Below are 15,729 nucleotides of genomic sequence, written 5' to 3' on the forward strand. Positions count from 1 at the left end.
CTGTATGCGCGTTTCGGAGACGCAGCACACATCGATGGCGCGGGATTCTAATGTCCTAGCTAAGGAAGCCTGCTGTCCTATTTGGCACAGTGTTCGGACGTTAAAAGCCCCTACGTGTAGTTTAGAGCGTGGTTTCAGGAGACCAGGAATAATGTTCCGCGTACTCGAATCGTTTGCCCTAGTGGTGCAAGGTGATAAAGGGACGTGAAAAGGGTTAGTCGGGGAGATAAAAGAGGTATTAGGTATAGGGAGGATTTGAATGTGACCAACTTGGTTTCGTGTGCTGTTATGGGTATGAGGGCTGATGTCACCTCCCGGTTGCCCACACTGTGGAAGGGTATTTCTTGAGGAACCTGAAAAAGAAGTTGGATTAGTGTTGGTCTTAACGACCTGGGAGCGTGACCTCAAAACCCAAGGGACAACTGTTTGAGGCCGGTCGCTCACGGCCTTTTTGTGGGAGGTTTTTAACTTGTTAGCTTCGTTCTTCAAAGGGCCTTACCGCCGGAGACGGAAATCCGTGAGGTAAGGTGAGGTGTGGCATTGTCAGGGTTGACCTTTTCTAACCCCTTCCTTTCTTGTGAGAAGGCAGCATCGCTGCAGATGCTGGCTGTCCGAGGGAAACGCCTTACTACTGTGAGATCCCTCTACAGTCAGCAGTACGACTTCGCCCTCAGATCTTGATTGGCTGCTTTTAGTCTTACCGTTCTCCAATCGACCTGCCTGGCATGGTAGAACCTACAGAAACATATGTTTCAGACAATATAGCTCGGTTGGGTCATCACGATAGGCAAGCCCGATCACCGCATCAAGGTAGCAGCTACGGTCAAGGCTGTCCACTCTCTCCATTCTTGTTCAACTTTGTCGTTGACGTGCTTTTAGAGATAGCACTTTCCTCGTCTGAATTTCCAGGGGTTGAACTTCTACCAGGAGATTCAATTTTTGACCTAGAATATGCCGATGACAGTTTTATATGGTGAAGACGCTGACAAAATTCAGAGTCTTCTAACCACTCTAAGCAACAATACAAGCATATTCGGGATGCGTTTCTCCCCGTCTAAATGCAAAATGTTGCTTCAGGATTGGGTTGCATCGACACCCGAACTAGTGATAGGGAGTGAAGCAGTTGAGTGTGTCGACCGCTTCACTTATCTTGGAAGTTTCATCAGCCCTTGTGGTCTGGTGTGTGGCGAAATCTCAGCACGGATACAGATGGCTCGACTAGCTTTCGCCAACTTGTGTCATTTATGGCGTAGGCGAGATATCCATCTATCAACCAAATGACGTGTTTACTGTGCAGCAGTTCGTTCCGTCCCACTTTATGGCAGTGAAACATGGCCGGTAAGAGTAGAGGATATTCGTAGGTTACTAGTATTCGATCATAGGTGTCTTCGAAACATTGCTCGTATATTCTGGGACCATCGAGTAAGTAACACAGTTGTTAGGAAACGAGTACTAGGTAAGAATGGCAAATCAGTTGATGAAGTAGTGAAACTTCATCTGTTGAGATGGCTGGGACATGTGTTATGTATGCCCAACGACCGACCGCCTCGACGTGCGATGTTCAGTGGTATAGGAGTAGGTTGGAAGAAAGCTAGGGGCTTGGCCATAAATTAAAATACAACAAACTACTATACAGTATGCTCGTTCTTTGTTTAATTGATGGATGTTTCGCCTGCAATACAGGTAAGGTATGTTGTCGAAAACCGTGCAAGCATCCTAAATCCATGAGAAGATTTACTTAGACACTAACTCACTGAGTTTGATTAGACTTCTAAGATAAGTGAACTAGTTGCTCTATTTTCTTTCATGAGTTCAGGCGGTTGCATAGATCAGTCATCAAACAATATTTTGGATTTAGATAGGGAGAAGCACATCAAAAACGTGCTTATATTGTGCTTCAAGACGATCGCTAGACTGAAACTCATTATCGTCTTTGCAAACCAAGTCTATATCATCTGTGTGTTCTAAGTCAATAATTAAACCTGTTCGATCTATCCCTGAAAATTCTGATAAAGGCGTTAATTTCTAAAACAAATGTCTACAACAGTGAAATAAAAAGAGGGATACGAATTACTCTGATGTTTGAACACGATAACGTGTCTATGAAAGTCTGGGAGAATCCAGACATCTTACTTACTTATGCTCAGATCCCAGATCAAGTTCAAATGGTAGGTGAGAGATACGTGCACGCTAATGGTCTATGTCTGGCTTAACTATCTGAGCAATATATATATATATGAAAATTTGGGCTCACATGTAGGCAGCAGTGTATATATTCGCATCAGAATTGGGTGACCTCTCCACTTAATGATTTCATTTTCCAACTATTACTATTCTTTGTAATAGAAATTCCTATATTCAAAGGTTTTTTCACTGAGAGAACTCTTGAAGCTCATCTAATTTCAATTTCTCTAACTTCTTGTACTATCATAATAATCTCAATTTCCGACATTCAGCTGTGTCTGACATATCTTTTCTTACTTTCAATTATAAGTTTATTTTCTTCATGTTTTATTATCTGGGCTTTATTCATTCTATTCCATAAATCTACTCATTTTTGAATTTATGACCGAACATTTCTTTTGTGAGTCATTCATATTTATTTTTTCCGATAGTATGAGATCAAAAAAGGAGATTTACTCAATAAAGCTTAGTGATTAGTACTATTATATCTGTATTATAGCTAGTTAAAGAGAGAATCCGTGAAATGCATGATATCATATTGTTTCTCTATGATGATTGTTCTTGATTAAGTAAGATTTCTGAGAAAAAAATTTAAGTATAAAACGTAAGTTCTGTTCATTGTCTCATTGTGAAATTGATTGAATTCGTTACATCAACTTATATATGTTTATAATCAGAGAGAGGTTTTGTGGATATTATAGTAATTTAATAGTTGAATTTATGAGTCAATTGAAGTTAGACCACTATGAAAAACCTGGAAGCACTGGACGGCATTTTCATCCTAATATGGGACTCCTCAGCAGTGCGCATCCATGATCCCGCCCCCCCCCGCGAGATTCAACCATTAAATTATATATGTTAATGTTAATTCTAATTCATCATTAAAGAATAATTACTACCATGTTATTTGTCACTCGTGATTGACTGAAATGTTTCGGAATAATTTTTTATAAATGTTAAAAAGGTTTTTTTGTTGGGTTATGTAATAATTGATGTTCGTTTAATAAAGGCATGTATGTATACAAATATTCAAAGCAATCATGTTTTGATTCCCACACTAAAATACAAACTGTTTTATGATGTGTTGTGGTGTGTGCTAATAATATTGACATAAGTAGTAGATGATGTTAGTCGTGAACAGAAGGTCTGGCAGCAAAGAGACAAGAGGATCGAACAGTAAAGAATGGAAACAAAATGCAATTTGTATGAAAATGCAAGAACAATGAAGTCTGAGTCATTTCGAGACAATCGATGGACACTTTGCAAATTAAGCATTTACTTTATGATTGTTAGATTTTATTAACAAGTCCTGTAAGTCTGTGTTAAATATATTCGATTGTCCCCACTGGTGTTCTTGTTCACTACAGTTTTAATGAATTTTAAAGGTTACTTAATATTCACTGTAAAAATCGTTACTGAAATTGGTCCACTGAGTTTCGATTGGAAATTCTTTAAGTGATTCGATGACTTATTCATTTTTTGATCCTAGATATCACCTACGAAAAGTTGGTTAATTATATCAAAGAGTTTTATGAACGCATTTTTATCGAAGGCCTTATATATGGCAGTATCACCGAAGAGGTAAGCATACAGTAATGTGGTTAATATCATTTTTTAGGCTAATTCAGTAAATAGAATATGACTAGGATTTCTTTGTAGAAATTTAAAATGTTAAAATCATTTAGTTATTGATACATGAATATTATAAATTGTGTACAGTAATACACGAACATTATGAACAGGCTTTTCATTTCAACTTGAGTAATTAGTTCATAACATTAAGAAAAAGACGAGTAGGTGACAGAACAATTAGAAACAGTGAAACAATCCCACAAGTAACTGTTAGTTACTGTCATTATAAAGCTCAGCACAAGTATTTATCAGCCCATTTCGTATTAGTCACGATGAAGTGAAACCAAAAAGAATTTCAAAGGTATTATAATTAACCCTAGTAGACATAATAACCAAAGAGATTAAATAATCATTGATCAAAATGGATAAAAACGTATTTAAGATAGAATACTCAGCATCCAAAGAAAGATAAAGAGTGATGGCATGTGATCTATGCTTACCGATTCTAAGACATGTTACACAACATTCCCAGCGACCGGTTAAAGTTATCATGCGGATCTCAAACAGGAATTCTAGATCTATCAGCATGACCTATACGGAAATTAAATGATTTTATGGACTGATATTATGGAGCTAACATACCAAGAACTGTTCGTCTTTGAATGTAGTTACACTCAAGGGAGCTTCGATTGTTAACTTATTACAACAGAAAACTGCAAAACGATTGCAGTTGACTTCAGTTAATATTTGAAACCACTCAGCCACAATTGTCGGATGTTAGTCAATAAAATCTACTGTTTCCCACATTTTTAATTTATTGAAAATTCATTTCTTCTATCTCCAAAGTTATATCTTCTGATGTTAGAATAGACTTCATGGTATTCTCACCAAACGTGATATATGTGCATCAATTAAGCTAAATTATTTTGATAACTTGTAACGCAAGTGCATTGAATATGTTTATTCATGGACGTGATGTATACAACTAATATAACCAAGCTAACATCTGAATATCACCAAAAGTAACGTAGACACGTATTTGAAACTGTTAAATTTCCTAAGCAAGCATTAATTTCACATTATCTATTTAAATAACACAAACATCTACTGTGATTTACAGACCTTTGAACGATTCTCTGTTTTTTTAATGATGTGTGGTTTAGATCATATTTCACTCTTAGATTTACTTATCACCAACCTACTGAATTGTGTATGCTATGTCACGATATTCATTCAGTGAATGATTAGCAGTTTGTATGTTGACCGTAGATTAACCTTTTTATTCCATAGTTCGATTATTGATCACAGTAATTGTTCTTGAATGTAAAGGGTAAATTACTTTCTGTATCACTTGGAAAATAACTTAGATAAATTTGTCGATTATTTTTCTAAATCATGTTTTTCAACCAGTCATATCGATGTTTCAAATTTCCATCTACAGGATGCAATAAATTATTACGAAATGATTCGAGATCTGTTAATACAAAAATTTGATTCTAAACCATTTTTGCTATCTCACATCGCAACACCTCGAGAAGTTATAATTCCTGAAGGTAAACACCTTTGTTCATCAGTTTTTTTTCAGAAATATGGTATATGATTTATATATATAGGCTATGGGCCGTTCACTCGGCCAAATCTTGGCAGACGTCTTTATGGTAAACCTAAAACAAACTGTCATGAAATCGGTGAATAATATCATAACGTTTTATGTCAGGTAAGTGAGAGGAGGCTGAATCGACCGTAGTTGAATGTTGCTTACGTGAGAACAGTTATTCTCAAAAAGTCATAAATAAATATATTACAACTAGAGGGAATGAAATATCCTACAGTTGAGAAAAAGCCTGTCTTCCTAAAATTTGGTTTCAGAAGGAATAAAATAACTGGGAGGATTGACTTTAAACTAAAGGTAATGCCTAAAAGGACATATTCAGCGACCAAGTTGATGTCTTTATAGCAAACCAAATGCTCGTTATGACAGTCAAATGTGGTCAGATACCCACCTAGTGTCATCTCCGATGAATTTAACAGTTTACATTCACGTAACAAAGTACATACTTTGGAAGAACAGAAGGAAGCACCCGTGTCCATATCTCCGAACATAATCCACAAAATTTGAGGTTAAACGGAAGGTTTTGAACAGCTCAATCGCTAGTCATCTACTCGACAGTAGGCGTGATGTTATAGTTTCGGAATCTTTCAGAATGATTAATAAACATAGGGATTCAAAATTGTTACGCTTTACCGAATCTATTGCAATAAAAAAGATTTAAACGCGGTTTATATATCCAGAACTAATCTTTTATAGCCCTGTTGACCTTATTTTTATGAGATTATTACGTAAGACCTTTCTTGTATAAACTTTGAATAAAATTTCTAGTGTCATAATTCGTACTTCTGAGCTTACTTAACTAGTCTATAGGTTAAGCGCTTGCGCACGAAACTGATAGGTCCTGAGCTTGAATCCTGCGTAGGCGGGATCTTGGATGCACACTGCTGAGGAAACCCATATTAGGACGAAACGGCCGTCCAGTGCTTCCAGGTTCTTCATAGTGGTCTAGCTTTAATTGACTCGTGAATTCATCTATTAAATTAGTCTATACTAAATAATCTGTCTTCGGTTTCGTAAATAAAATTCTATTTCCATGCTCTTATAAAATATTCATATACTTAACGAGTTTCAATTGTGTGATTTGTTCCCTATTATTGTCTCCTAGTATTATTCTATCTCCATATTGAGTAAATTCATTCCAGATTTTTGAAGTATTTACACTTGTTTCATTCTAACGATTAATGACACAGTTTTAAGGTATGAGCAGCTCAGTAGAATCCACGAAAGAAAACAATTCATGTTATTCTACTACAATATTCGTTCTTTCTTTCTTTAATTTTATAAATTAGACAATTTGTATGAAATATGTGTGAACGTCGATAGAGAACTAGGTGACATTTAAAAAAAAAAATGTTTTGTTATTCTGGTCAATTTGGACAAATAATGAACAGATACAGTAATCATAAAGACTAGAACTTTAAACTACTGTAATTTTCCACTTTGTGACTTAAACAATCTTGTTGTCATACAAATTCAGATTATTCCACTTATCTGAATTCTGATTCTTTAAATTTTAATAACTAAATTAATATTATATTACATTATGTTTATTTTTACTACAATCTCTTACTGAATCTTATCTCACAGTGTACTGTAAGATGTGAGGTTTAAATTGAGTGATGTTAATATGTGTAGAATACCTTCACGCAATTATCATAACCATTATGTGGTTACCGTAGCGTAATATCGCTTGGAATCGGTTTCAATGGAGCAGTTACATTTAGTTTTTGTCTTTTCTTAAATCAAAATAACCTTATACATTTTTTCTCGAATCCTATTGTATGTTCTTAATGTTTTCTACTATCACTGATAGTGATATTACTTCTACTACTTAATAATTCTTTCTTGGTTTCCTGATGTAGTGTGCTAGTTTAATCTTCTGCATGTGTCAGGTTCTACTTTGCATAAAATCTGACTGACAAGACGAAAATAAGTTATTTTTTATCCGAATTGTGTACATTATTTATTTTGTTGATTATTCTTATTCCAATCGTTTTTCTTATTTTATTTAGATTCCAGTTTTCTTTATCAACGATATATTTCTGGTCAACCAGCTTCTGCGATTTACTATTACCTTCAATGTGGTGAGCAGTCTACGCTTAACAATACATTACTTCATCTGTTTTATCAGATTGTAAGAGGACCCATTTTCGATAAACTACATACGGAACAACAATTGGGTGAGGAATTATTATTGAGTATGGAACGTAGTAACTATAAATACCATTGAATTATAAGAGACGCATTACCGATATCTTAAGATATGAGTTTAAATGGTTTGAATTATTTTTTCTGGTTAGCGTTTTTTAGCGAGTTCATTCTCTACGGGATAGGGTCAATAAGCCCGTGCCCAACCCTCCTCCTTTTTACGGGCTTGGGACCGGTAGTAACCCTAGAGGGGCTCCAGGCTCCATCAGACAAGTCAAGAGCGGGACGAGAAGACATTCCAGCAGATGCCTAAAAAGCAGATGTAGCAGTACCTGCAAAGATACTCGGCATTCTCTTCTGCAAGATTTGGGATGAAGAACAAGTACAAACAGACTGGAATGAAGGACACCTGATCAAGATACCAAAGAAAAGCGATCTTAAAAACTGCAATAACTACAGGGGCATCACTCTTCTCTCAATATCGCGAAAAGTCTTCAACAGGATATTGTTAAACAGAATGAAGGACTCCGTAGACGCTCAACTTCGAGACCAACAGGCTGGATTCCGTAAGCATCGGTCGTTTACAGACCATATTGCAGCACTACGGATCATTGTGGAATAATCAATTGAATGGAATTCATCGCTCTATATCAACTTCATTGACTACGAGAAAGCATGTGATAGCGTGAACAGGGCAACACTATGGAGGCCTCTTCGATACTACGGTGTGTCCCAGAAGATAGTCAATACCGTACAGAATTCCTATGATGGATTAAACTGAAAAATTGTACATGGAGGACAATGGACAGACTCGTTCGAGGTAAAGATCGGTGTCAGGCAAGGTTGCTTACTCTCACCCTTTCTCTTTCTCCTGGTGATCGACTGGATCATGAAGACGTCAACATCTAGGGGGGTGGAAGCATGGGATACAGTGGATAGCTAGGATGAAGCTGAACGATCTAGACTTCGTAGATGATCTGGCTCTTCTGTCGCACACGCATCAACAAATGCAGCAGAAGACGACCAGTGTAGCAGCAGTAGTTCTCAACATAAACAAAGGGAAAAGCAAGATTCTCCGATATAGCATAACATGCACCAATCGAATCACACTTGACGGAGAATCTCTGAAGAATGTAAAAACCTTTACATATCTTGGCAACATCATTGATGAGTACAGTGGATCTGATGCAGATGTGAAGGCGTGGGTCGGCGAAGCAAGAGCAGCATGTCTACAATTGAGGAACATCTGGAACTCAAAACAACTGTCAACCAACACCAAAGTCGAAATTTTCAATACGAACGTCAAGACAATTCGACTGTACGGAGCTTAAACTTGAAGAACGACTACAACCATCATCAAGAAGGTACAAGTATTTACAAATAGTTGTCTACGCAAGATACTCAACATCCATTGGCCGGATACTACCAGCAATAGCCTACCATGGGAAAGAAAAAACCGGATGCCAGCGGGGGGGGAATCAGGAAAAAGCGCTGAGAGTGGATAAGAAAGGACACAACTGTGTCATAAAGCAATCCCTCACTTGGGATCCCCAAGGCCAAAGGAGAAGAGGAAGACCAAACAACACATTACTCCGAGAAATGGAGACAGACATGAGAAGAATGAATGACAATTGGATCGAACTAGAAAAAAAGGCCCAGAATAGATTGGGTTGAAGAATGCTGGTCGGTGGCCTATGCTCCCTTGGGAGTCACAGGCGTAATTAAGTTATGAGTAATTCTCAATTATCTTAACTATCAAATAACTAATACGAATATGTGTCTTTGGTGACTAGTTCATACATTTTATTGGCATTTTAGTCTTGTAGTGTAACACAAAAAGCTAAAGTACAAATATTTAAACATAGTCCTATTCATTTAGACTAGTGGCCACAATGCAAAGTGATCGATAGAATTCGTTCAATACTAAAAATAACTTCATCACTAATCATTGATCTACTAATTATCAGCTAACTGTCCACTAGAAAAGGAATACTTGGGTATGGTGATTAAACTACTGAATAATTTAGTTTCCTGAACTTTTAAATTTAAGGTTAATTTGCAATCAACCGAACTCTGACCTGATGTCTCAATATTATCCTATGCTTTTTCAGATTCAGTGGTTTTTGTGTGATCTTTTTGTGTTTATAGTCCTGTAATATGTCATATGATAAGATCAGTCACCTGTTTAGTACTTCCTGGTTTTAAGTGGTTCAGCATTTGGTTTTACATCATAATTAGGGTTAACTTTTAATATGGACAGAAAGTGAAGATGTGTGCTCCATTTTTATGTCTTACAGAAGGATTTTTTTCTGTTACCTGGTAATTTTCTTTGCATCGTTAGTCCCTGACTTTATTTCTCCATAGTTATGTCATACATTTTGCATATTGAAGTATTCATTTATATTACGTATCTGTCCCATATTTAAGTAGTAGTACTGTAGTGAATGAAAACTTGATGGGGATGGCCAATTCACTGTTTTATGCAAAATCAAACAGTAGATTTGTAAAGTATGAAGATCGTATATTAAGTACATTCTACATCCAATTCCTGCTACATACTACTTACATCCGTCCGCATAAGTAGTGCACACCACAGACTGCCCCGACGTGCGATGTTCAGTGGTGTAGGAGTAGGTTAGAAGAAAACTAGGGGCGGCCAGACCAAAACATGGCACAAATCCATGAAGTCATTGACAAGTGGACTGAGTCATGTTGGTAGTTGTGCACTACCTGCTTGGGATCCGCCTAATGATAGTAACTGATGGTTAGAGACCTTGGATGACATGGCTCAAAATCGTTTGCAATGGTGCAGGTGCATCCACTCTTTGTGTTCTCCCAAATTCTAATCTAAATTCTTCATGTCCCTTTTCTTCCCCTTCCAAATTCATTTCACTGGATTATACTCCTTGAGTAACTTTTTCGAACCCTGATGTATTCGATTACTGCTTATACGCTTACTAACTCTACCACTACGGGATTTGAATCGACAACTGCATCTCTGTGCTGATGTGGTGTGGCGACTCAAACTGATGTACGTACATACGAAGTTCTACGTTGTTACTGACTGACCGACTAAACTTGACCATTCTATAGACGTTTTATTCTCTCTTGTTTTTTCATGTTCACATTGAAGGTTATGTTGTACAGGCTGGACTTCGACGATCCAACAAACTACAAGGTTTTCGTATTTTAGTGCAATCATCTTATCATCCTAATAAAATTGATAAATGTATCGAAGAATTTCTACTTACTGTAAATGTGAGTGTTACTGATTGTTTTCCTTCCATCAAACTATATACGTAAAGGATTGTTGTCTGTTCTGTTCTGTTCCGTCCTGTCATTTATGCTCTCATACAATGTATATGCCTCCAATATGATGGCTTGTACTTACGTACAGACTCCTTGATACATGCTATTCACTTTTCCTTACATATTGGTATTTTAGAAACTGTTAGAAGATATGTCTGACGAAGAATTTAATGTTCATGTGCGATCCCTCATGACACATTTACTGGAAAAACCGAAAGGTATGCAAGATCGATTTGGGCGTTTATGGTCTGAAATTGCTTGTGGACATTATAATTTCAAACGAAGTAAGTTTATTAATTTTTAATGCAAACATATTTAGATCTAAACAACAATCTCGCTGAATACTTTTTTCATTAGTATTAACAATGGTATCGACCCACCAATACAATTCTAATGAATGAACATAGATATTTTATGATAGGGTTATTAATATCCGTGATACGACTAATAAAATTACCGTCATATAGTGAACAAATATTTGAACATATGAAGTATGTCAAAACTGGAAAAAAACGGTACCTCTTTAGTTGACTTACACTGATTTTCTATAAGTACAAAGTAATTTTAGAAATTATTGATTGGCTAAGTTTGTTTATTTTTCACACGTTTTGACCTCCTTCATAAGTTGAAATATTTGTTCTGCATAATGAGATTGTAGATCATCTACATATTCCATTAATCATATTGTATATACTCTGAAGCCAACCAAAGTGACTGAAGCACATAGTATATATATATATATATATATTCGCTCAAATAAATCCTGAATCGGGATAGATTTCGATTCAGTGAAAGACAATTTTGTCCACTTATATATTTTGACCTAATTTACGCCAAGATGTTAATATTGAACATTTAAAAGTTTCAAAATAATGAAAGCAATTATTAATTCTCCAAATAATTTGTAAATATTTTATTTTAATTTCTTGACTTTGTTCTCAGATGTACATGCGGTTAGTGTATTGAAATCACTCAGAAAGAATAACATTATCAATTTCTTTAAAGTATGTATAATTCAAGAAGAAAACTTAATTCACTAATACCTTTTCCTTGTAAATTTGATCAGTTTCGTCTGACTATTTGTAATGATAAACAACAATTGCTTTATGAAATCGATTTAAAACAAGTATATTCATTTTAATCAATCTATTCCTAGTTGTCGTTTTTCTTGTTTTATTGAAGTTTCTGATCATATTTATGCTTGAATAAATATCAACTGAATTATCAGAAGGGGTTTTGTGGATGCCTGCTCAGTGGTCTAATAGTTAAGCGCTCGCGTACGAGACTGATAGGTCCTGGATTCGAATTTCGCCTGGGATGAGATCGTGGATGCGCACTGTTGAAGAGTTCCATACTAGGACGAAACGGCAGTCCAGTGCTTCCAGGTTTTCCATGATGGTCTAGCCTAAATTAACTCATGATTTCAACTATTGAAATCAACTGAAATGATTGAATGTTATTGGATCAACATAAAATTACTTTATTTCATCGAGTTCATATCATTTAGTAAACAAATGAATAGTCTGGTGATTTGATAGTTAAATAGTAATGTAATAGTTGAGATCATGAGTAAATTGAAGTTAGACCACCATGGAAAACCTGGAAGCAATGGACGTCCGTTTCGTTCTATTGTGGTACTCAGCAGTGCACATCCATGATCCCGCCTCACGAGATTCGAACCCATTCGAACTCATGATCTTAACTATTAAATTACTATAATATCCACAAAACCCCTTCTGATATTGGTCCAATAGTACCTAAATTTTAACTACAGATTTAAAAATTCAAATTTCGCCTCAATATACGTTGTTTTGAACTGTCACATAGTATTACTAAATTAAAAGGGGACAGGACTGTATAGTTTATGAAATAATAAAAGATATATGTCTATGTATCATGACTGATTTACTAATCTTTAGAGTACTTCTTATTTACTGAAATACAATCAATTGAAAGTTTCATTGTAACTCATTTATAATTTAATTCTGAATATAGGAGTATATTGATCCTTCATCATGTACAAGAAGAAAATTAGTAGTTCAAATAATATCAAGTGAGGAACATTTATGTGATTCAGGATTTAGTAATCATAGCAAGAAGGTTAGTAAAGTGCAAATTATATATATTTCCCTGTTTGAGACTATTATGTATTTGAGATATTTCAGTTTTTTTATTTTTTTTTATCAAATATAGTTTTTATGAAATTCATTAATAATGAGCTTTCAATTATTTGTCTTTTAAACTATTTGAGATGCACTTCTCATTTATAGGTAACGTAGAATCTAGCACAAATTTGAATTTCCTTAGATTCCCAAATCCTATAACCAGAATGATCTAACAGGATAGTAATCTCGTTAGTCGAAGTAAACGTATCATTAATAATACAAAACATCTTTAAAAAAAAACAATGTTGGGTCTCTAGACGCAATAGGTGGCTTTGATGATTCCTTGAATAAGATGCTGTGAACATGTGTTATATACACTAACCGGTTAGCTTTCGGAGACGATAGACCATGTTTTCATAATCCTTATAAGATAATTCTCTATTAATTTTAGCACATATTGTACTAGCTTCGAGAATCTCAGCGCCATATAGTCCATAGGTACACTTGTTTGTTGTATACGGACTCATTTTCAAAGTAAACCTCTTTTCATTCTTCCCGTCGTTTGTTTTCAGTTAAAACTTCAAATGCAGTAGATATTTGATAACTAGAAAGCGTATAGGAATTCAATACCCAATCGATTGAACACATGATGTTTCAAGAGGGTAGAGAATGGAGCCATAACGTAATTACAACGAATTCAGTGGGTCACATAGGCCTTGAAATAAAAAGGATACTCCAAAACACTAAACGTCCTAATTAATAGTTGATGTCATCTTATAAACAGGGATATTGAATCATTCAGTTCGTGATTTCCAGAGCTATCAATCGGGCAAGTGATTAGTGGTAGTCTTACAGCCAAATTATTCAGTGATATTTTGTTCGTTTTGACTGCAATGATAAAATTATGCATCACACATGGTCACTATTGATTGATTCATAATTGTGTAGCTACACATTACTCATATGTAGTACCGAATCACAGCACTATTTTGTTGGTTAATTCAGTTGGTTAACGAAGCTCTCCACTAGATTTCGATTTATTGGCTGAGAAATAGGCGGCTCATCGTTTGCGGCTTGCTTGAATATCTGGGATACCTGTTCCTGTCATTTAGATATTTCAACAAGTTATCTGTCTCCTTTTTTGTTTTAACAGATCATTATGTTAATTAAATCAATAAACAATTCAGGTGCGTTTGTGAAAAGTGTACGACCTTTCACTGCGCAAGTTACAAAAATTTACAATCAGAAACATTGTGATGACTGGCAATATACATTGAAAAGAATAAATATTATTCAGACGTCGACTTGCAAAGTATTTATATCTAACTGGCGATCATTCAATATTTCTCGTCAATGTCGATCCAGAAATAAGAAACAGAAACTCGCTGAAATACTTTGTGCTGAGAATTCTATATTTTATCAAAAATATAATATTCAAAAGAGCTAATAATAATAGCATACAACTAAATTTAATGAAACAATTGCTCCTTTTCGCTGGGTTTGAGTCCTTTTCAGATAATCGAAAGTTGTACCAAAACCAGTCCTCATCTTAATCGATTGTATTTAAAATCAATGCGAACATTGGCCTTTTCTCAGTTTATACTTTACCATTTGTTGTTTATTATTTTTTGATTGTTATATAGATTAAAGCGAATCTCCAATGCTTTTTACTTTGATTTAGGTAGTCGTCTTAAAAAATCATACGGAATTGAAACGTTACTATCCGCTGAGTTCTTTAACAAAACCATTCATGATGTTCACTTCCAAATATGAAGGGATATCACTACGATTTTAATCCGGTTACCTGGATTGCAGATTTAGAAATAGTCAATATACGCGTCACTTTTTGAGATTGCCAAAACGTGTCATTTTTCATGCACTAAACGCTTTTGATTTTTTAATGTCTTTATTTTTCTCTTTGGAAAAATTTGACACAAAGCATGTTTTATAAATCTTGCTTTCATAAGACAGAAAATATTTAATGATGTATATGCTTTTCTACTACTTTTTGGTGCAGCTATTCATTTGACTGTTTCTTATACTTTTCCTTGTGAATTAACTCATTATTTCTGAATATATTTTGGTACCTCATCTCTGTAAAGTAACTGAAATTCTTCATGGTGATTTTCAATCATTATGATCTAAGATATTCTTTAAATACATTTATGAAATTACTAGCTATTTTTTATTATATGTTCGTTGATATGTGATGACAAATGAATAGTTGGAGAAACTCCCGTTTTATTTCTTCATAAATTTTTTTTTCTTTTTTTAACTTCTGAATCAATAAAAACTTGTAGCTTAATACCGTATATTTCAATGTTTTAAACTCTCGTCTTTGAGAACTTTTAACGTTAATGTGAATGTTTATGTATGTCACTACGGTTGGTCAAAGAAAAATATATATAATGAACATTTTTTCATGGACTTTCACCATACGTGTTAATTGTTGCGTTCAAAGTCTTAAGATTTACATTTTGGGAAGTGTGGAATAGGATAGATGTTACAGAAAGTATTGTCTATTTATTGCTGGTTCAGTGTTTTAGGAGTAAGTGTACTTGCTGAAAACATCAGGCTTTTACTATTTTTTATTTGGATCTACATAGGGAACTTATCACCACACGACCTTACAAGCATAAGTTTATATCTTCGTGCTTTGCATATTCGCAGAGCAACGTACATCGTGATAATGAGTAATTATGAACTCGGTTTTGTGTCTCAACGTCGAAGCAAGCAATTATTAAGGATGAGAAATAGGTGTTCCATAAAATTATAAAAGTGGAATCTATCCCACAATTT

At 35.0% G+C, this 15,729-nt stretch overlaps 1 protein-coding gene across 2 annotated transcripts in view; it reads left to right on the plus strand.

Moving 5' to 3' along the window:
- Positions 1-15,363, plus strand: part of MS3_00006195 (uncharacterized protein) — a 35,057-nt gene extending 19,694 nt beyond the window's left edge. Inside the window, exons 1-8 of one of the 2 annotated variants that reach the window (XM_051214320.1) lie at positions 2,519-3,765; positions 5,198-5,309; positions 5,342-5,473; positions 7,381-7,548; positions 10,962-11,109; positions 11,768-11,829; positions 12,821-12,925; positions 14,612-15,363. In XM_051214320.1, the coding sequence (XP_051067476.1) occupies positions 10,977-11,109; positions 11,768-11,829; positions 12,821-12,925; positions 14,612-14,725 (414 nt within the window). In that variant the 5' untranslated portion in view covers positions 2,519-3,765; positions 5,198-5,309; positions 5,342-5,473; positions 7,381-7,548; positions 10,962-10,976 and the 3' untranslated portion in view covers positions 14,726-15,363. Of the gene's footprint in view, positions 1-2,518; positions 3,766-5,197; positions 5,310-5,341; positions 5,474-7,380; positions 7,549-10,649; positions 10,775-10,961; positions 11,110-11,767; positions 11,830-12,820; positions 12,926-14,611 lie in introns of those variants that run through there. The other variant, XM_051214319.1, reaches the window with a different exon arrangement.
- The last annotated feature ends 366 nt before the right edge of the window (positions 15,364-15,729 follow it).

The sequence above is a fragment of the Schistosoma haematobium genome, chromosome 2, assembly GCF_000699445.3.
Source record: "Schistosoma haematobium chromosome 2, whole genome shotgun sequence".
In the NCBI taxonomy this organism is placed as follows: domain Eukaryota; kingdom Metazoa; phylum Platyhelminthes; class Trematoda; order Strigeidida; family Schistosomatidae; genus Schistosoma; species Schistosoma haematobium.